This window comes from Osmerus eperlanus, chromosome 14 (genome assembly GCF_963692335.1).
Source record: "Osmerus eperlanus chromosome 14, fOsmEpe2.1, whole genome shotgun sequence".
Classification (NCBI taxonomy): Eukaryota; Metazoa; Chordata; class Actinopteri; order Osmeriformes; family Osmeridae; genus Osmerus; species Osmerus eperlanus.
Window position 1 is genome coordinate 15178875 of NC_085031.1, and position 21622 is coordinate 15200496.

At 49.2% G+C, this 21622-nt stretch overlaps 1 protein-coding gene across 3 annotated transcripts; it reads right to left on the reverse strand.

Annotated features, from left to right (window-relative positions):
• Positions 1–2323: 2323 nt before the first annotated feature.
• On the reverse strand, positions 2324–17615 carry LOC134034031 (coronin-1C-A-like). Of its 3 annotated transcripts, none has more exons than XM_062478351.1 (11): positions 17027–17615; positions 12483–12682; positions 8542–8664; positions 7314–7443; positions 7001–7182; positions 6712–6831; positions 6233–6337; positions 5609–5754; positions 5181–5238; positions 3793–4035; positions 2324–3501 (listed from the first exon to the last, which is right to left on the reverse strand). In XM_062478351.1, the coding sequence occupies exons 1-11, from the start codon at positions 17589–17591 to the stop codon at positions 3382–3384; spliced, it is 1992 nt and encodes a 663-aa protein (XP_062334335.1). In that variant the 5' UTR covers positions 17592–17615; the 3' UTR covers positions 2324–3381. The 3 variants fall into 3 exon arrangements, with proteins under 3 accessions (XP_062334335.1, XP_062334337.1, XP_062334336.1); XM_062478353.1 differs by lacking the exon at positions 17027–17615 and adding an exon at positions 15714–15872; XM_062478352.1 differs by lacking the exon at positions 17027–17615 and adding an exon at positions 15714–15866 and having other exon boundaries at positions 12483–12689.
• Positions 17616–21622: the final 4007 nt, after the last annotated feature.

The window sequence follows — 21622 nt, forward strand, 5'->3', positions numbered from 1 at the left end:
GCCAGAACAAGCCTCAAAACATGTATCTGAATGAGTTCAGCAAGAAGGGAGTGTTGCTCAGATGGGTGGGTGACTCCAACCACAGTCACCACACAACACTAACACTGCACTACTATGTTTTGATGTGTTTTTCTTTAATATTAGACAAATACTGTAAATTGTTTACAATGCCATAGGTTAAATGGTTTTGTATGTTATATCTTGCAGTCTTTAAGTCTAACTTCATCCGCACTGTTGGGGAAGCCTGACAATTAAATATTTAATTGCCGATAAGAACTTTGATCATGTGCACATGACAACATACTTGAACTAAGAATAGTATGTAATCAGTCTAGAGAGAGGTAAGACATGGACCTGAGCAGCACTCAGAGTGCTTTCTGTGATGTGTAACAGCAGATGTTTTAATGCAAAGTAACAAAGAAGGGATATGAATCTGGGATCTGCTTATCCAGGAAAATGCTCTACCACTGAGCTCCATCCTCTCACAGTGATAGGGGATTGGATTACAGCCTCCAGGAGAGCTGTTTATATATATATATATATATATATATATATATATATATATATATATATATATATATACTTATATGTTATGCCAGGCTAATTTTTTTACAGTGAGGGAATGGAAATGTGTCAAGTACCGAAACCCGTACCCATGGAAACAACAGTTTCCAGTTCTGGTGAGTCATCATGGGTGAGATGGTTGGAGAGCGGTAGCTGTAGTGCAAGAAGTTACAGGACGTTAGCTTGTCACCTCTCACCCATCCACCCATTGACAACACAGAAAGCGCTTACAAAGTGAGCCACTGTCTGATTGCAATGATACGATTTAGAATGTGAAAGAGGAGACAGAACATGGATGTCTGATTGAAACATGCTCATTAGTTCAGGGTGCATCGTGCACCTCTACTTCAGGACTGGTTTCCAGCCTTTCTTTTGTGCCAGTCTTTCACAGCTTCATAATCCTGTGCAGGACTATCCAAACAAAACAGCACCCTTTTTTCTTCCAACAACAAATACAAAATTGAAACAATAGAAACTTGTGTGAAAAAAGTGTTTCTTTTGAAAGGTTTCAAAATTATAAAAAATAAAAAGTTTCGAAAGGTTTAAAAAACCTCAAATAGTTAATAATTAATTTTTATTTTATTTTATAATAATAAAAAAAAATGTTTACCTTTGAAAGGTTTAGAAAACTAAAATCTAATTTATTTTTTAAAATGTATTTTCCAAAGGTCTAAAAAAAACCTGTGGCACAGCACAGAGGGAATACATGACCCTGTGTGACAGTCACCAAGTGACAAACCTTCTCCTCTGAACATTACTGCACATTTCTGCACAACACCGTCTTATCTATTCGGATATCCTCTGATATTACCCACTGAGTGCCAAACAAGCCTGAAAATGTTTTGGCAGGACATTCTGACACGGACATGGTACCAGATAGAAGCAGACAGGCCTCAGACAAAATAGACAAGAGGTGATTTATCCCACAGAGTGACCTTCAAACTGACGTTTTTCACGGTTAAGGGGTTTAATATGTGGGTGGTCTGGATAGGGAGGAAGAAAGAGGCAGAAGGCGTTGTCAAACTAGAATGAGGAAGAGACGGGCTAAAGTATTTTTTAGAAAACTCTCACGTAAGTAAACAAATGACCAGCTAAGAACTTATCTGCTTGTTTAAGGACTCCATCCTGACTAGCTAGTAAATGCTTCAGTGTATATCTGCTGTCATCGTCCTCTGTCATCACCCCCATCTAGCTAGTTCACTGGTGTCTGAAGTCTGGCAGCTACAGGGCCAGCCTATCACACACCCTCTGGCTCCAGAGCCAGCCTATCAGAGGCCTGCATACTTTAACAACAGCCTGTCAGAGGCCTATAGCCTCTAGAGACAGCCTATCAGAGACCCTGAGCATGGCTAGCACATGAGTCTAGCCTCTAGAGGCCCTCAGCCTCTGTCAGTCTGGACAGGAAGTCAGGAGCAGAGGCCCGTTTTATAGGCTCACCATGGCAACGACAACCGTGGCTACGTGCTTTTGTTTGTTTTGACAGCACATCTGGATGTGACTCTGTTGGGAGCTAGGAACATCTCTCCTTACGGAGTATCCTGTTACACGCCATAGTAATGGGTCTCTTGATAACATGTACAAATTTGTCCTTAGAAATAGGCCTGTATGAAAACAATCTTCTGAGTCACCCTGCTGATTAAAGCAATTCTTTTAAACAACAGTCTGCTAGTTAAACTGGTGGGATTTTGGTTAACTAGAGGACACACTGGTCACTGGTCCTTTTTAAACCACACACAAAACAGTCATTCAAAGAGAGAAGTCAGAACAAAGGGATTTATTGTGGAGAAGACATCTGCATGAGTAAAATCTTTATTGCATGCACAGGACTATTTGTCTGAGGGTTCAGTGAAACAGGTGCTGAGAGTGGTCCCTTCACAGACAGCAGGGAGGCCTACCTCAGTTTGACCCTTAATACCAGTCACAGAGTGACATAGGCACCACTACATTTACACAACATTTACACCAGAGCGCCACGGGTCTCCTAACCGCCTCCGAAACGCCCTCCCCCCCACCCCCCACCCTCCTCCCCACCCCCCACAGTTAAAATCTAAAGCCCGTAAAGAGCAGGTGCTAAAAGTAGCCGAAGGAGCCCCTTCACATTCACCCACCTGATGCTTATGAACACGAGCAGTGGGCAGAAAATCGTGTTTCTCACTCACTCGTCAGCAACAGTGTAACAGCTATAGTTTGGAGAGAGAGAGAACAAAAAACCTATTCTTCTCGTTGACTAATTCATTTCTATGAGAGCCTGTGGAATGTACAACAGGAGAGAAGACACAAAAAGAAATGAAGGATGTAAGAGTGCATGGACACGCGCGCGCACACACACACACACACACACACACACGTTTAAATTTGGCAGCACGAAAATCAAGGGAATATGGCAATACTGATGGTTACATAAAATCATTGATATTATCGCAGTAAGTACAAACTTCACAATCAGAATGTCCTTGACCACAATTTCAAACAATAACAAAACCCCAAAAAATAATTAAGACTTCAACATAACCATCAACAAAAATGGCAGTTATATGTTTTATCCCCGGTAAAAAGGTGGACGATGGATCGCAAGAGTTTTTTTTTCTTTGTCAGTGTTTTAAGAGGAAGGACTGAGAGGGTTGGCATGATGAGAAAAAAAAAAAAACGTTTGTCTTGGAATGTGTGCTTGGGATTGTCACTGGGAAAACACCAAGCGGAATGATGAAGCCGAATTTTCAATTTGGCAGTGACTGGCCCCGCCCACGTAACTCTCTCCAAACCGAGGATTGGTCCTGAGAAGGGGGGGGGGGGGGGGTGGGGGTGGGGGGGCGTTTCCTACATGGCAACCTTGGCGACCTGGTCCTCCAGTTTGGCGATTCTGCGATCCTGTAGGGTCACGAGGTCGCGCAGAGACTTGACCTCTCGGAGCAGCTCCTCCAACTTACCCTCATTTTTCTGTAGAGAGGTAAGAGGACACCATCACCACCATCATCATCACCACCACCATCATCATCACCCTCACAACACATCATCACCACCATCATCATCACACTCTCAACACATCGTCATCACCATCAGACACGCATCTCGTCTCCACTTACAAATACTAAATAAATCTGAAAACATTTAGCATCGCTCCTTTCTACGGTCATCCACATCTACTGTAGTAGTGTGTTATTTCTCTGAAGCTAGCCTTCCCTGTAAATGCGGTCGGCCTATCAACAGTCTAGTCCCACTCCTACTTACTATTGAGGGCTGTGGAGAGGCCTGTTTCTGGGCCGGTGAGGTGTGCTCTGCTTTCGTAGCCGACTTGCTCTCCAGAACGTTCTTCTTCACCACCTTCAAGTCCCGGTTCTTGCCGGGCACGTAGCCGTTCTTCAGGGAGATGAGGATGGGATCTCCGTTCTTCCCCTCGAACCAATCCTCCGCCTCCAGGGCGCAGTCCGGCCCCGCCGTGTCCGGGTAAAGGTCGTCCTGGAACAGATCCGACTGTGTGCGTGTGTGTGGAGGAGAGAGGATGGAGGTGGAGAGAGAGAGAGGATGTAAGTGGAGGAGAGAGGATGTAAGTGGAGGAGAGAGAGGATGGAGGTGGAGGAGAGAGAGGATGGAGGTGGAGGAGATGGAGGTGGAGGAGAGAGAGGATGGAGGTGGAGGAGAGAGGATGGATGTGGAGGAGAGAGAGGATGGATGTGGAGGAGAGAGAGGATGGAGGTGGAGGAGAGAGAGGATGGAGGTGGAGGAGAGAGGGGATGGAGGTGGAGGAGAGAGAGGGGATGGAGGTGGAGGAGAGAGAGGATGAGGTGGAGGAGAGAGAGGGGATGGAGGTGGAGGAGAGAGGGGATGGAGGTGGAGGAGAGAGAGGGGATGGAGGTGGAGGGAGAGAGAGGATGGAGGTGGAGGAGAGAGAGGATGGAGGTGGAGGGAGAGAGGATGGAGGTGAAGGACAGAGAGGATGGAGGTGAAGGAGAGAGAGGATGGAGGTGGAGGGAGAGAGGATGGAGGTGGAGGACAGAGAGGATGGAGGTGGAGGACAGAGAGGATGGAGGTGGAGGACAGAGAGGATGGAGGTGGAGGAGAGAGAGGATGGAGGTGGAGGAGAGAGAGGATGGAGGTGGAGGAGAGAGAGGATGGAGGTGGAGGAGAGAGAGGATGGAGGTGGAGGAGAGAGAGGATGGAGGTGGAGGGAGAGAGGATGGAGGTGGAGGACAGAGAGGATGGAGGTGGAGGAGAGAGGATGGAGGTGGAGGAGAGAGAGGATGGAGGTGGAGGAGAGAGAGGATGGAGGTGGAGGAGAGAGAGGATGAGGTGGAGGAGAGAGGGGATGGAGGTGGAGGAGAGAGAGGATGAGGTGGAGGAGAGAGAGGGGATGGAGGTGGAGGAGAGAGAGGATGGAGGTGGAGGAGAGGATGAGGTGGAGGAGAGAGAGGATGGAGGTGGAGGACAGAGAGAGCAAGAGGCGGAGGGAGACGGTGAGCGAGGGAGAGGATAGAGGAAGCGAGAAAGAGAGCACAAGGAGTCAGACGGTACAGGTCTATTTTTTGCATGTCATACTGTGTCTTTAAAGTCCAGCTACATTTGAATCAGGTTTGATGTTGCAGTTAACGTCTGGTAACAAGAGCAGGAGAATGACCAACCTTCCGGGGAACAGTCATGATGATCGGCTCACACTTTCTCTCATGCAGTTTATAAAACCTATAGGAAACACATGAAAGTATGCATCTTCATTGAAGGCAGAGGCATGTGTTTGATTCCACCCCGGGTCATTTCCTGTTTGTTCCCCCCACCCTCTCTCTTTTCCCCAAAATTCCCTGTCACTCTACACTATATATCTATATCATGAAAGCACAAATGCATTAATCTTTAGAAAAAAAGATTTAAGTATTCATTTAGCAGATGCTTTTATCCAAAGTGCATATAGAACAGGAAGGATTTGACCTCTTGTTCTGCAGTCAAACGCTCTTAAACACCAACACATTCGATCCCCACCGCCCTCTAGTGGACTAAAAGAGTATAAACATCCGATTCTCTCTAGCCTGGACTGGCTGGCGGCCGCTTCGAGTACCTGGCGATCTCGCATTTGTTGACGTCCAGGCCTCTCTTGGGCATGTACCCCATGCCCCTCTGGGGCTCCTTGCTGCTGAAGGTGTTGAGGTAGTGCACGAACGGAGCCTCGTCCGTGATCTCAAAGTAGCGGATGCTGCTGTCGCCCTGCAGGGGGAGAGAACCAACGATGGATAGGGAGAGAAAGGAATAGGGAAACGGGAGAGAGAGACAAGGAGATGGAGGGAGAAATATGGAGCGGTAGAGGAGAAGGAAAAGAGAGAGAGAGAAAAAGAGACAGAGAGAGACAAAGAGAGAGAGAGACAGAGAGACAGAGAGACAAAGAGAGAGATAGACGGAGACAGACAAAGAGAGAGAGACAGAGAGAAACAGAGAGACAAAGAGAGAGAGAGACAGAGAGACAAAGAGAGAGACAAAGAGAGAGAGGGAGACAAAGACAGAGAGACATGGAGAGGGAGAAGGTTGGAGAGGAAGAAAGAAGAGAACGTCAGCTCTGGTGAGTGTCTTGATCCGACACTTCAGATCCTAGTTTTTCCTTAATCTTTTGTTATTAAACCACCAGAGGAAAGCCAAATCTGCCAAGGGGACGTCCTTGCTGAGGGGGCGGAGCCAGCAGCAGACATACCTTGCCACACAGGTAGACCACGTTGGTGTCGGGGTCGTAGAAGGGCAGGAGGACTCCGTTGCTGGTGTCCATCTCGTGGACTGATATCGGCTCATCCATGCTTTTCTGTTAGCAGAGGAGGAGGATTGTGGTCTGGTAAGATCTGGCTGTTTTTGTGTGTGTGTGTGTGTGTGTGTGGTGAGGTAGCGAGGGTTAGTGTGTGTTGTGTATGCATGGTGAGGGGACCAAAAGGTTTAAGGATAGTGTGTGTGTGTGGCGAGGGTTAGACCTACAGAGTTAAGGATAGTGTGTGAGTGTGTCTGTGTGTGAGAGACCTACAGGGTTAAGGATAGTGTGTGTGAGGCGAGGGTTAGACCTACAGGGTTAAGGATAGTGTGTGTGAGGCGAGGGTTAGACCTACAGAGTTAAGGATAGTATGTGTGAGGCGAGGGTTAGACCTACAGAGTTAAGGATAGTATGTGTGAGTGTGTGAGACCTACAGGGTTCCACAGGGCTAGCTGCCGCTCGCTCATGCGGCTGAAGCCGGTCGTGAAGATGTTGCCGTCGGCGAGGAAGATGGCTCTCATTGGTCGAGCTCCCTCGTGGGCCTTGTCCTTCTCCTGGAAGAGAGACAGCACGGCCTTGAGACGGCGGGTGACAGTGTGTGTGTGTCTAGGTGGACTGTGTGTCTGTCTGTGTGTGTGTGAGTATGGTGTGTATCTGCATGTGTGCTCCTCCGTGTGGTGTAAAAAGAAAAGCTCCCCGCGGGTGCTGGTCTTCTCCGCTCACCGCCACCACCTTCTCCTTGCGCGGGTCGATAACGCGGACCTTCTTGTCCTTGCAGGCCGTGCAGATGAGGCTGCCGTTGCGGCTCCAGCAGGCGCTGAAGATCACGTCAGGGTGCATGTCCTCCAGCGTGATCATGGCCTCGCCCGTGCCCACGTTCCACACGATGATCTGGTTGTCGCAGCCTGAGGGGAGGGTGGGGGGGGGGGGGGGTTAGCATCAACGGGGTTAGCATCAACGGGGTTAGCATCAACGGGGTTAGCATCAACAACCAAGGATCAGGACCAGGGGTATGGGAGTCTGGTGGGGCCCCTACCTGCACTGAGGAGTACGTTGCGGGCAGTGGGGTGCCAGGTTACGATGCCAACCCTCTTGGAGTGTCCCTCCAGCACGACTACGGGCTCCGACAGGGCAACCGTCAGGCCGTTCTCAGGGATCTGCCACACCTGGACACACACACAAAGTATCTTGAGAACTCGTTACAAAACAAAAATACACAAGAACTGCAGTACAACAAAACACCAGAGGCAAACCTTTCTGGGATGTCATTGAGTGAAACCTTTAGACGTACAACCCACAATATCACTCATCATCAGCCCTATACAGGAGGGGAGGGCCTATGGGTAGAGCTCCGTGGTAGAGATTTTGACTGCATATCAAGGTTCAAATCTCCCTCTGCTAATTGCTTTGGATGAAAGCGTCTGATAAATGAATGCATTAGCCTACATTACACATGGCACTGTGTGAACAAGGTGTGTTGGCTAGGAGCAGCCTGCAGAGGGCAGCAGGGTGCTTCTCAGGGGGAAAGGCCCCATCAGAACAGTAAGAGAAGAATCAAGTTGGCATGACAACATGCCTGTGTTTTCACCAGATTTGGGATTGAAATGAAAGACTTGACATACACAGCAGTTGATATTATCACTGGTTATCCACTCCTGAGAAAGGCCTTCATGTAAATAATGACTTAAGAGTTTGAGTTAAATAAGATTTTATCCATTATCGGCAACAGTCACATATGCAGATTACAATATCTGCTTATGCAGTCAAAAAAAATTATACTTAGCCAAGATTTTTTTAATGAACTTGTTTAGTTGCCTTCTTCTCCAGCTCAGGCCCATGTGCTGCTGATCAGGCCTGTGCTGTGTGCATTTATCCATGTGCATTTCAGAAGACCAAATACGTCTAAATAGCACAACCTTTCATGGGGTTGGTCGGATGAGGTCATTCTATCCAAGTATCTGATTTCTGTGTTGAAGACACACAGGGGCTGTGGAGCTCACCAGCGGAGGCGGTAGAATTACAACTCTCACTCAGTGTTCTCACACTGAACCACTTAGGACCAGTTAACCCCATACTAAACGTCTCCTAAGGTTTAAAATAAAATGTTTAAAATAATTATGTATTTTTGGGGGGGATTATTTCCCCTTGGTGCTGATCTGTGGGCATATGAAGCCTTCTGTGACAGTGCTTGTGGGGAAAAAAGCTATACAAACTCAAATAACTCAAACCGGCCCTCATGGTCAAACCGGCCCTCAGGTCCATACCATGACGGTGCAGTCCTCCGAACCGCTGGCGATGACGTGGTCGTTGTGAGGGCACCAGTCAATGTCCAGCACAGGCCCCGTGTGACCACACACGGTCGGGTAGGTCTTGTCTATGCGACCAGTCTGGGGAGAGAGAGAAACAGGTTAGTGTGGTAGGATTTGTCTTTGAGACCAGTTTGTGGACAGACAGACAGAAGGTGAGTGGGAGGACTGGAGAGAGATAATGGAGGGGGAGGGGGGGGGCTGGTGAGAGACGAGAGAGAGAGAGACAGGAGAGAGTTGGGACTTGAGGACAGCTTGGTAGAACCAGCTGGTGGAGAAGGTGAAGTCCATAGAGATGCTCATTCATGTCACTTTAGCTGTCATGTCCGTCTGAACATATGGTGCTGGTCCTGAGTTCATGGAGGTAACGCTCATCTCCACAATCACTTTTCTTCAACGTCTTCTTTCAGGACTAAGCGTCACCCCTGACAACGGATTAAACATTTTTAAGCGTGGACGGGCTGAAATTCCCAACAAAAGGTAATTCAGCCAATCAGTGCTCCTCCAGATGACATCATGCACCTAAAGGTCAAGCAGTGACCTCTGGTTGTCCCCCAGATCAATGACAGGCCAGGAACACTCCTTTATTCTCTCTGGGTAATCCTGTCTGACAGACCGGCAGAGGCAGACAGGCAGGCAGAGAGGGCAAAGAGGAAGACAGACAGACAGGCAAAGCAGGTCTCAGCCTTCTGCCTGAAGTCACTCCAGGCCTTTGTGTTAGCCCCCCCCCCCCTATCTCTTTCTGTTCTTCTCTCCACCCCCCTCTCCCTCTCTCTCTGTTCCTCTCCCCCCCCCTCTTCCTCTGTTCACAAGTTGTTGGGCTTGTGGTGATGTCAGTGACCTCAGCATCTCTACATTTCACACTGATAAAGAGGTCTGCTTTTAACTCTCAGAGTCAGAGCTGTGGCATGTGAGCCAGGCCACCCGATAGCAGCCCGACGTCTTCCGGAGAGAACAGAGCATTTTCGGCTGCGTTGTTTGGTCTGCAGCAAATAGTTGCTGAGCTTGGCGTTCTCCCCCAAAACTTCCCTCTCTCCCTCTCTCTCCATTGTAATCAATACACATAGCAGGAAGCACCAGGATTGTTTATGAAATGCAGCGGGGAGGGGCAGTGAGGGGAGAAGGGAGGGGGTAGCTATCTGATCACATGCCCCATGGGGCTACACTCCCTGCCATTACCTCAGTTGTCACGGTAACAACTAGCCAGGAGGGAGGGCAAGAACAGTCATTTTGATTTCTGCTCCCAAAGTGAAGAGGACATGGGCAGGGGGGAGGAAGGGGCTGGAGGGGAGGGAGGGAGTAGAGGGGAGAGATTGTGGGGGGGGAGGGCTCTGTTTGTCCAAGGCTTTCACCAGACATGTAGTATTTAGGATGAATGCTAACACACAGCGGCTGCTCTGTTCAGTATCTCTTCTTCCCCAGAGTTATAATGAAGGGTGTAGATCAGGGGCAGACCCACTGACTGCACGTCGTTTGGATAAAAGCATATGCAAGATAGGACACACTAACCTGACTGGCTGGATAACTGAAGCCTACCTGGCTGTTATGGGACATGATTATAGAACTAACTTTACAACAGCCTCGTTTAAACATTTACATTTAGTCATTTAGCAGACACTCTTATCCAGAGCGACTTACAGTAAGTAGAGGGACATTCCCCCCGAGGCAAGTAGGTGAAATGCCTTGCCCAAGGACATAACGTCATTTTTCACTGCCGGGAATCGAACCGGCAACCTTCTGATTACTAGCCCGATTCCCTAACCGCTCAGCCACCTGACTCTAAACCTGTTTGTTCAGAAGCGACCCCTCATATTGAGCTCCCATCGACCTCACCGTTATCCTAGGGAAGATACTGACGAGCAGCCTGCACATAGTTTACAGTGCGCCGTCAACAGCATCAAGATAAATCCAAAATAAATGAACAAATGTTATCCTGTAAATATTACCTCAGGAAGAGAGGGAGTGTAAGAGAGAGAGAGAGAGTGAGAGAGCAAGAGAGAGAGGGAGTGTAAGAGAGTACGAGAGAGCGAGAGAGAGGGAGTGTAAGAGAGAGAGAGAGCGAGAGAGAGCGAGAGAGCAAGAGAGAGAGGGAGTGTAAGAGAGAGAGAGAGCGAGAGAGCAAGAGAGAGAGGGAGTGTAAGAGAGAGAGAGACTGTAAGAGAGAGTGAGAGAGAGAGGGAGTGTAAGAGAGAGTACGAGAGAGCAAGAGAGAGAGCGTGAAAGTGTGACACCAAGAGGGGGTTGGAAAGTGATTAAAACAAAGAAAAAGACAGATACAAATACATATAGAGAAAGAGAGAGAGAACAGGAGACAGAGGGATGAAACGAGATAGAAAAGTTTGAGAGAGGATGGGAGACTGAGCGAAACAAAGACAGATATATAGCTAGAGAGAGGAATGGAGAGAGAGAGTTAGGGGTTGAAGACAGGTCACTAACTAGGCTAATCATACAGTCCAGAGGCCTCCAGGCACAAAGCTATATGCTATTGACAGATACACTACATTCAAACTCACACCTCTACAGGCGTTGCCTGGCTTATACCCCAGCCTTATACCCCAGCCTTGTACTCATGCTAATATTATGGCAAACTGGTGCCAATTATATGGGGAGTCTTCTAGGGTTTGGGTATAGCTCAGCGCTAGTGCATTGTGAGAGGTCGCAGGTTCAAATCCCCCAGAACGGTATGGGGCTTTGGATAAAAACCTTAATTAATACATTATTATTATTATCATCCAGCTTCAGGTCTGAAAGCTGTGTAGTTCATCTTCTGTTGTTGCCACACTAGCTGGAAAATCATGTGCTATACAGTAGCTTATATTTACTGATCAACCATGTGGCCTATTTGTGTCTGCCACCCCTCCCCCAGTCCGTGTCCCCGGATCAGCCAGGCAAGCCTAATAGTGGGCGGGGGTGCGTGAAATAGCTGTAATATCACACTGATTAAACTCAATGCATTGTCTGTGGTTCACACCGGCACCAGGCTGTAACAAGGGGCAGTGTCATGGAGAGAGGAATCCAACTGGGCAATCCAAATTCATTCATTCTGTTTGTGTCACTATTGAAATTTCCTCTGTATTTCTTAGGACGAAAAAAACCAGCCATAAAAACACTGAATGAAGTATTTTGGATTACGTCCTCATTTACTGGGAGAAGACACATGAAAAGAAAGGTTTCACGAGGAAAGATTCCCTCTCAAAAATTCAACCCTCTGTCCCAGAATCCACTAGGCAACACATGAATTCAGCCAATGGGGAGAGAGGAAATGGTCCTCTCGGGTGACATGCAAAGAACTGGACTTCCATATATGGTCATGTCTGCTGACAATGGGCGGGCTCTCATTGAAGGGGGCATCGGAGGAGGAGGAGAAACTCGGGCTGTTGCAGCACGCACGCTTCTCCCTGCAGACGAGCTGCTTGCTCTCTAAAGCCATAACGATGAGAGCATTGCTGTATTTCGCTCTCTCTCTCTTTTTGCTGCTACATTTTCTTCCATAATCTCTTACAGATAACGTTACTGAACGTGGAGTGTTAGCATGGACGAACAAACCAAATTGAGGATCGGCCTCTCGTTTGATGGAGAAGAGGAACACAGGAAGGAGAGGAGAAGAGGGAGGGGAGGAAGAGGAGAGGAGGGAGGAAGAGGAGAGGAGGGAAAGGAGGAAGAGGAGGGGAGGAGGAAGAGGAGGAAGAGGAGAGGAGGGAGGGAAAGGAGGAAGAGGAGGGAGGGAAAGGAGGAAGAGGAGGGAGGGAAAGGAGGAGGAGGGATGGAAAGGAGGAAGAGGAGGGAGGGGAGGAGGGAGGGGAGTGGAGTAAGAGGAGAGGAGGGAAAGGAGGAAGAGGAGAGGAGGGAAAGGAGGAAGAGAGGACACAAACACAGAGACACCTGACGGTGGCGGTCACCTTCTGTAGAGGGAGGACGAGGAAGGCCCCGCCCCCGCTGGCCTCGATGATGAGGGCGACGAACTTGGGGTTGACAGCGCAAAACGAGCTGTCCCATGTGACCCGGGAGACGCGGATGTCGTCATAGCACTGGTCGTTCTTCACCGCCTGGCCGAAGACGTGACGGAACTTACTCTGTCGCACGACTCGCCTGAACATGTCTGCCATCAGAGAGAGAGAAGAAAGAAAAAGAAAAGAAAGAGGGATGGAATCGGGAGGAGGAGAGAGAAGAGAGAAAGGTGTCATAATTACAACTAAGTTCAGCGTTATTCAGGGCTGGCGTTTCCCACTTACGAAACCACAGTGGTTCTGCCTGCCTGACCACTACATCATTCAGATGACTACAGCACACACTGAGACACTTACGCAGGACTAAGTGAATGTCCCTGTGAAGTCTCACAAAACCAGATTTACTCCCCAGTCCAGCTGGCCCTGACCAGGGGATAAAGTTCACACCCCCGCCCCCCCCCTTCCACCACCACAAGCCTACACCCCCCCCCCCCCCCCCCCTCCATTCTTTGCAGGCTGGTATATGATTACCCAGCGTGTTCACGGCACATCTCTCCTCCTTGCTAGACTGGTTTACGAGGCCGGCGTTTGCATCGGCAAGCCCCGAGTCCAAGCGAACCCGAACTGGGGTGGGGCTGGACCAGGAGCGGCTGGGCTGAGATGGGGGGGGGGGGGGGGGCTTGGCTCGTGTTCATGGTCTTCGTCGACTCAGACTCTCGACCCAAAGGACACCGATACCACTTAACAGGCTCACGTCACAATAGCAGCTAACCACTGCACAGTCCAACATAGCGTGGTCATCTTTTGCTGACTCTGTTTCCTGTCGAAGCAGAAGAGGACCATCTGCAGGAAGTGGAGACGAAACTCCGATCTGCCCGTCACATGGCAACAAGCACCCACCCCCCAGCCCGGTGGTAGACTGTTGACTGCAGACCACGAGTTTGCAGGTTCAAAACACCCCTTCCCAACCCCCCCTCCCCCATACGTCGATTTAGATAAAAGCATCTGCTAAATAAATTACATGAATTATTACAAATTGCCGTCGTTCAGCCTTGTTCAGCAAAGAATGCGAGGATGGCCTGTCTCCAGTGGGCTGTGGGTTTCAATCAGGGGCGTTTTCAGGGAGCTGGGACATATCACCGGGCTGTTCCGTCGTTCCATCGAAGGTGTGTGAACGAGAAGTGGAGGTTCTGTGTGACATTCTAGCGGCCGTGCCGAAGCACGCCCACTACCCACCTCCTGCCATGACTGCAGACCTCCAGACTGATTACTGGAGCTCAGATATGTTCAGAGAGCCTTTAGTGCTTATTGCTGCTCTCCTCTCCTACTCCCTTCTCCTCTCCTCTCTTGTCTCCTCCTCTCCTCCCTTCTCCTACTCCCTTCTCCTCTCCTGTCTCCTCCTCTCCTCCCTTCTCATCCTCCTCCCTTCTCCTACTCCCTTCTCCTCTCCTCTCCTCCCTTCTCCCTTCCTCTCCTCACTTCAGTAGAGTCCAGGGTGTTGTTTCTGTACCAGGCCCTTCTCACCACTCAGATATCCCCCTGGGTGAAATCTTTCAGCAGAGGGCACAGGCTATTCTGATCCATCAGAAACACTCACTGAGTCAAGGCTGCATTACCAGCTCAGGATGTAGCTGGAGGTTCGTCTGACTGGGGTCAGCATGCTTAAATAGTTTTAATAATAATGCAGCAGACGCTTTTATCCAAAGCAACACAGGGTGGGAGGATTCAAACGATCTGCAGTCAAATGCTCTACCCCTGAGCTATTCCCGGTGACAACGGGTGTTTAAGTGTAGAAGATCTGGTCCGAGGATCAGATTGCACCATCCACAGTGATGGACAATAGAGGATGTAGCTTGGTGGTAATGTTGACCGCAAAAAAAAGTTTCAGTGCATTCTGCATTAGTTGTACATGATCCAGAGGGCTGAACAGGTCCCAGGTCTGGTCTCCTGCACTGACAGACTGTGAATTCTGGGCCGGAACAGTTTGTTCTTTTGATGGTTTTGTGGCCCGGTGGCTGATTTGGGCCACTTACGAGGCTTTCGCACTGAGCCCTCCTGGTCTGCGATGTTCTCCTGCTCTGTGCAGCGCATGGGTTATTAGTTTCCACATGCTGACCTACTTTCCCCCTCAACATGGCATATGACATGACAGGGGCTCTCCAGCCAGGCTGTCTTGACATCAACCACGAACGTTAAGGAGAACATGCCAAACGGTCTCTGGTTTGAGTCAGTTTCATGTTGTCTATAAAAAATTTGCTTCAGTGGACACTTGTCGAGGTTGACACAGATTTGATGTGTCCACCTGAACATTTGCCATTGATTAGGTCACAGATATATTTATGTGTAGGAACACAGCTGGGATTCCAGATTTGGGTATTATTGTGTCAGTTCCGCAGCATCTTACAAACTCATAAATTGCAGAATGACGGTACAATGGGCAAATCTAACAGATCTAATCTCTGAACAGCTGGTTAATATTACTAGCCTCTAGCACCAGTGAGCTCTGCTCCTCCAGAAGACGGAAATTAATCATTTCATGACCTTTGTGAGACAGCATCATTGAGTGCACATCATTGGAAGCATCATTGATAGCCAAAGAGCAATTACAAAAGCAGTTAGATGAATGGCCATTGAAAGTGACGTGTATGCATAGATTCCTCGAATTCTAACATTGATACACATGAAGTTATGAATGGCGATAGATTGGGACGCAATAATGTGGCATGTGCAGACAAACAATCAATGGGCTCGGTCACACAAGCAATTGTGTAGTGTTTCTTGCTAGTTAGCCTCCCTTGCTAGCTAGCGCTGTGGTAATGATAGCTAGATGGCCATTTCCTTAGCTATCTTTGTGCTTTCCCATTTTTTGGAAAATACTTCAATACGCCAATGAGCATACATGAACCTAGGCTAGAAGTCAAAATCCAGATTTCTGCACGAAGATGTCCATTTAAACACACAGCTAGGTTGATGGATAGTATGCAAGCCAGCTAACACGCTAGCTGCGCTCATTTGGAGAATAGACCACCGCCAGCGAGCTATTATGACGCAAGTGCAGATTGTATCCATGGTTCTTCTGGTTTCTCCCATTCATATCAGCTAGCTAAATGGTGCGCAGCCCTACACGCAAGATGTTCACGCAAGATGTTCAATGCAAAATCGAAACCGGTGAATTTTACTTACCTCCTAAATCTATGCAAGGTTTTCACTCGAACGCGAGGTAATCAATCTGAAAACATGAATATAGGTGATCCCTTATCCGTTTGGATGTCCCTTCTCTCAACAATCGTTTGTCCGTTCTTTCCCTCCTGACTGCAAGCCTATGAACCGGAAGCAACGCCCAGTTCCATCCCCACCTATTTCATTTAAGGCATGAGGATCTTAGCATCCCCAGGATCCTAAAATCATATAATGAGTACTTTCATAAAATGCTGATAATACAAATTATACCAACACTAATAATAATAATCAACTTCACAACAATTACCTAATTTCAAATGAAACCATATGGAAATATCCATGCATATCATGATCATAACTCTTAATCATAATCATTATTCTAACAACCGCAACCCAGGGTTTTATATGTGCTATTCGTGTTAAGGTTTCTGCACCTGCAAAGGGCAAATTACTGTATTTATTCAGTGTTATAGGAGAAAATTATTTTGAAAAAATAGTGTGAAATTGAAGTAACCTCCTTGATTTAAAAGAAATATCTACACGCTACAATAATAAAACTAAAACCGAATAAAAACAACAGTGCATCAAGCCATCCACTACTCCAGACTGCTTGCCATCGTTCCAGGATTCTTTTTTTTTTTACCGTTTTTTTGCTGAGCTTAAGCGACCTCAAGTGGCGATTATTAAGTATCTCATCTTTACCGTTTGAGCTTGTATGACGGACAGACACTTTGCTTACTGTCATCTACATAACGTTCCGATCATATTAACCGCACAGAGGAGCACATTAGTAAACGTAGCTAAAACGTACACTTATGATGATTCCCCCAATGTGCGTATCAGTCTATTTTCAAATTTATTCTATGTACGTTTTCAGTTCCGAGCCATTGACCAGTTGTGCTTAAATGCGAAATGTGACAAAAATAACTCCTTTACAACACAGGGTTCTCAGGTGTCAGTGGGTATCTTTAAGGCAGTGACAGATACAGTGAATGATATACCTACATCTATGTGTATATTTAGAGAGAGACAGACAGAGTGAGAGCAAATGAGAGAGAAAGACAAAGAGAAAAACAGAGATAGAAAGGAGGGAGAGAGAATGAGAGAGATAGAGAGAGAGTTTGAGAGAGATAAAGAGAGAGAGAGATAGATAGATAAATAGATATAGAGAGATAGAGAGTGAGGGAGAGAGATAGATAGATAGAGAGAGATAGAGATAGAGTGAGGGAGAGAGAGAGTGAGAGAGAGAGAGAGAGAGAGAGAGATAGATAGAGAGACAGTGGAGAAAGAGGACAGCACGTCAATAAAGCCTCTACCTTTCTTGGGTGGAGGCTTGGCCTCTGGTGGCCTCTCCGCGGGCTTCTTCGTGGCGTCGAAAGTCTTCTTCATCTGGGACACCTTGAGGCTGGATCCCTGCTCGCTTGGCCCGCTGTCGTTCCTCATGTCTGGGCCTCTAAATGAGTCCCTGTGACGTCTGACCTTCTGGTGCATCTGGTTGGTCTCCTTAATGAGCTCAGACACAGGCTTGTAGCGAGACACCTCGCTCTCCTCCACAGCCTCGCCATCGCTACCCTCATCTTCATCGCTTGCTTCTCGGTGGTTGCCGTAGTCACAGGAGTCCCTCCAGCTGACCTGGTCAGGACGGAGGATGTCCTCCGCCCTGGTCCTCCACGCGACGGGTTCCACTTCCTGGTGGTCATCGTCTGTAGGGCCAGCTGTGACCTCTGACCCTGGAAATGCACCTGAAGACGCAAATGGGTTTTTGGGTTTCTTAGGTATGGGAGGAGGTGGACCCTTGGTTTTGGCCTGCGTTTCAACGGAAGGTCTCACTTGCAACATGTCTAGGTTTTTCAGTTCCTCATCCCTGGAGCGTTTCACCATACGCGCCCAGGCGTCGAAATCGATAATATTTCTGTACTGATCTTCTCTGTGAACTTCTCTTCTTCTCTGGGAGAAATCATCCACAGGATCTACATCTGGGGACATGTTGCCCTCGGATGACACGGGGCCCGTCCCTCTCTCGTCGCAGAACAGAGAAGTGTCCTGGCAGGGTAAGAGGAGGTCCCTCGTGTTCTCTCTGTTCAGCTGACCGTGCCTCCTCCTCTCCTTCTCCCGGTGAGGGTGAACTCCTCCTCTGCTCTTCTTCTCTTCCGAAAGCTTCGCCCACATCTTACTGAAGGCGTTTTTGGGTTTCTTCGGTACAGGCGGCGGAGGCCCCTTCTTCCTGGTCCTCCCCTCCGGGTTAGACTCCGTCTCTTCCTCCACGTTAGCCGCGTCGCCGCTGGGCTCGGCCTCTCTCTCGGGCAACAGGTGACTGACGGGCGGCAAGGTGGTGACGGCACTGAAACAAACAAACTCTCTCTCTCTCTGCACGGCGGCAACCTGTCGCTCTCTGTCAAGGTCCTCCGGGACGGCCAGGGGGAGTGGAGGGGAGGGAGCCAAGTTGCATTGCTCCATCGAGCAGAAGGCCGTTTGGAGGTGTGGTAGCTTGGAGGCCGGTGAGAGAGCAGACGTGTCGCGTTCCGAGGTTCCCCTCTTCTTGTCTGGAACGCTGCGACTCTGAACCTTTGGTGGGGAAGAGGCGGGCGCCATCTTGAACCCGGGCTCCTCCTCCTCTACCTTCGCACACAGGCCAACGTCACCCCCGACTCCCTCGGTTCTCTCAGTGACACACTCAGCAGCGTTTATGGGATGTGCGCTGTCCGTGGTTGCGTTGTCGCCAGGGAGTCTGTCAGTTTCACCGTCCATGTTCAGTTGGACCAAATGATCATTCATGCTGCCATGATTAGTGTTTCCTTCGCTGACTTGATGATTATCCAGTGAACGCCCATCCCTTGTCTTCATCAATGAGTCACCTGTCAGATGTGAGGACGAGGATCTTTTATCTAGATGATCCCGAACCCCCATTCCATCACAAGTGTCTCCAACCTCATCAGCGTGTGTCCAATGTTCATCCTGCCGAGTCGGAATTCCGTTCTGACTTTGCTTCAGATTTCTTCCAACACGCCCGAGGTTCTTCTCCATGGAGGGTTCCCCGGGGGAAACGGAACGATGCTGACCAGACATCTCCTGAGGCGCTCTCTTCCCAGGGTGCCCTCTCTTCTCACACCCCCTCTCCCTGCCGCCTGCGTCCTGGCCAACCCCCTCAGACGCCACCCAGGGCGCGGCCTTCTCAGCCGGCACAAACCCGTCCTTGGAGGGATTGGCCGCGAGCATCCGCGATCCGCCTCTACCGACATCTCCGTGACCCGTCTGTGGTTCCCTCGCCCCTCGTCCCTCCGTGGCAGATCCGCTCCGACTCTCTGCCATGGTCTCACTCTCTGCGTCTTCCTCTTCCTGTGTGGTGGGCTCCGAGCGCTGTCTCCTCTCCTCTGGGCTCGGGGTTGTTTCTGGCTCAGCGTTACATGTGACAGCTTTGCCCTCTCCGTCCCCTCCCTCGCTCCCTCCCTCCACCCCCGCCGGCCCCCCCTCCGAGCCCAGCGCTGGGCTCATTGGCTCCCCCCGAGGGGTGTCTTCCAGGGGGGCTGGGAGATCATCTAACTGCTCTGTTTGGCTGCAGACGCTAAGCCAGTCTGTGCTCCCGTTGCCCCCTGTGCTCCCAGTGCTGTCAATGCTACTGGCCTGGTCTTCAGGCTCAGACGAGGGCTCGGATGCTGCCTCCCTCTGCCCCCGCCCGCCACAGCCTGGGTCTCCCTCCTTCTCCGACGGCTTGTCTTGCTTCTGGCCCATGGTTTATCTCTCCCACTGTGACGAGAGAGGAACACAGAAAGACACAAGTAGCGGGTCAGCGCACAAACCCACCGAGCTTTATAAATGTGAGGCGTCATGGTGGCACAGGTCTGAGTCGACACAGGGCCTCGCGCCAAACCTATCCCACTGCCTCCACCAGGTCTCTATCTCTTCCACCAAACTCTCTCTATTTCCATCCCTCTTTTTCCCTCCCACCCTCTCTCTGACCTCCCTGTCTCACCTCATTCTGTCTGTGTGGAATGCTAGGCTATAATTAAAGCGGGTCTCACTGCAGCCAGTGAGTCAGAGGACTGGGGAGGAAATGAGACAACAAGGAAAATGGATCAGTCACCAGTTGCCAAGGTCAAAACCAACCCATTCGGAGGTCGATCTGAACGAAACGAAATGTGACAATAACATGTTATAATTCTTGCATGTCAGTACCTGATTGGAGTGGGTTAGCAAGTCCGAAACACACCAAGGACGTGTTGACTCGCGGTTGGAAGTCGAACGATTCATTCTGCACATATCTACACAAGCAGCCGGAACAGGCCTGTCAGCATCCCAGAACGAGCGGTCATTAACCACGTCTGTCCTGCGTCCTTCCCTCCTAAAGCCACCCCTTGTTTACCTTTGCTTTGACAACAGGGACCACATAAAGGCCGTTTGGAAACATGGATCAGAGTCACAAGGGCTGTGGCCTTTGAACTGGATTGTCGGAGAGTGTGTGCGAGACGTAGCTTCAACATGTGACATGATAGCTTGGAGAGATTATGCAAGAGGCCACAAGATCAACAGGCTTTGAATTGGCAGGAATTGGCACGGGTGTTCTCTGTAGTTGTGGGAGATATGTGTGAGGGTGTAGCTCAGTGGTTAGAGCACTTGACTGCAGATCAAGAGGTCACACGTTCAAATCCCCCCTGTGCTGGATGCCCTTCAGATAAAAGTGTCTGCTAAATGAACAGTGTCATTATTATTGTCTACCAAACAAACGACGATGTCCATTACGACCTCACAGATCCCACTCACACATCAAACACCATGAAAGATTTGTTGATGGATGTTGGAAAATGTTTGTGAACTTGTTAAGAGGAGGGTTAAGGGATGAGTAAAGCTCAGAGAGCAGAGCATTTGACTGACAAACAAGCGGTTACAAGCTCAAATCCTTCCCTTTGCGTCGCTTTGGATGAAAGAGTCTGCTAAACGAATCCATCACATGATTGTGTTAGTGGATGTTAGCATGTGGATACAGTTTAAACATGTTGACAGGAATACTGAAGGTTGAATGGAATATCTGATGTGTGCCCGGGGTGCCATGTGATTGAGGACAGACAGGTGATGGAACCTCTTGACCCTGCTACTCTAATCCCGCTCCGAGCCGTCTCTGCTATTTCAGGCTTAAGTGGTGCTGAGAGGCGTTCACTAGTCAAGGGTTTTTTTCTCTCTCCCCCAAACTCATCTATTTGGTTGTCCTAAGAAGCTTATACATGAACCGATATCTATACAAACCTAGATTAAATCAATCCAGTCTCATGGAGGATAATAAGCACAATCTCTTGGCTGACTTGAAAGGCCTATGAACATGTAATAAATATTTAGAAACAAGACTTCAGTCTCAGTAAATCAAAAACTTTACAACGGAACAAGCCCAATTGAGAACCATCGACACAGACATTGTTGCTGAGCGAACCTCTATTTCCCCAATGGGGTGACGTTGGAGCTGTAAGATAGTGTTGCGGTGGTATGCCACTGCATGGCTCCACAGTGCTGTATCTGAGGGGTTATTCTGGGATGGATGTGTGCAGGGTCTTATAATGGCAGCAGCTGGCACTGCAGCTGGGAGGAGCCTCACCCAAATATCAACCTCCCTTACTGCCTCTCCTTCTGTCTGTCTCTCTCTGTCCCTCCCTCCTCGTGTCTCTCTCTCCCTCCCTCTCCTTCTGTCTGTCTCTCTCTGTCCCTCCCTCCTCGTGTCTCTCTCTCCCTCCCTCTCCTTCTGTCTGTCTCTCTCTGTCCCTCCCTCCTCGTGTCTCTCTCTCCCTCCCTCTCCTTCTGTCTGTCTCTCTCTGTCCCTCCCTCCTCGTGTCTCTCTCTCCCTCCCTCTTTCTCTGTTCCCCTCTCTCTCTACCTCCCTCTCTTTTTGTGATAACTACCCAAATCCCTTCCCTCCCTCTCACTGTCTG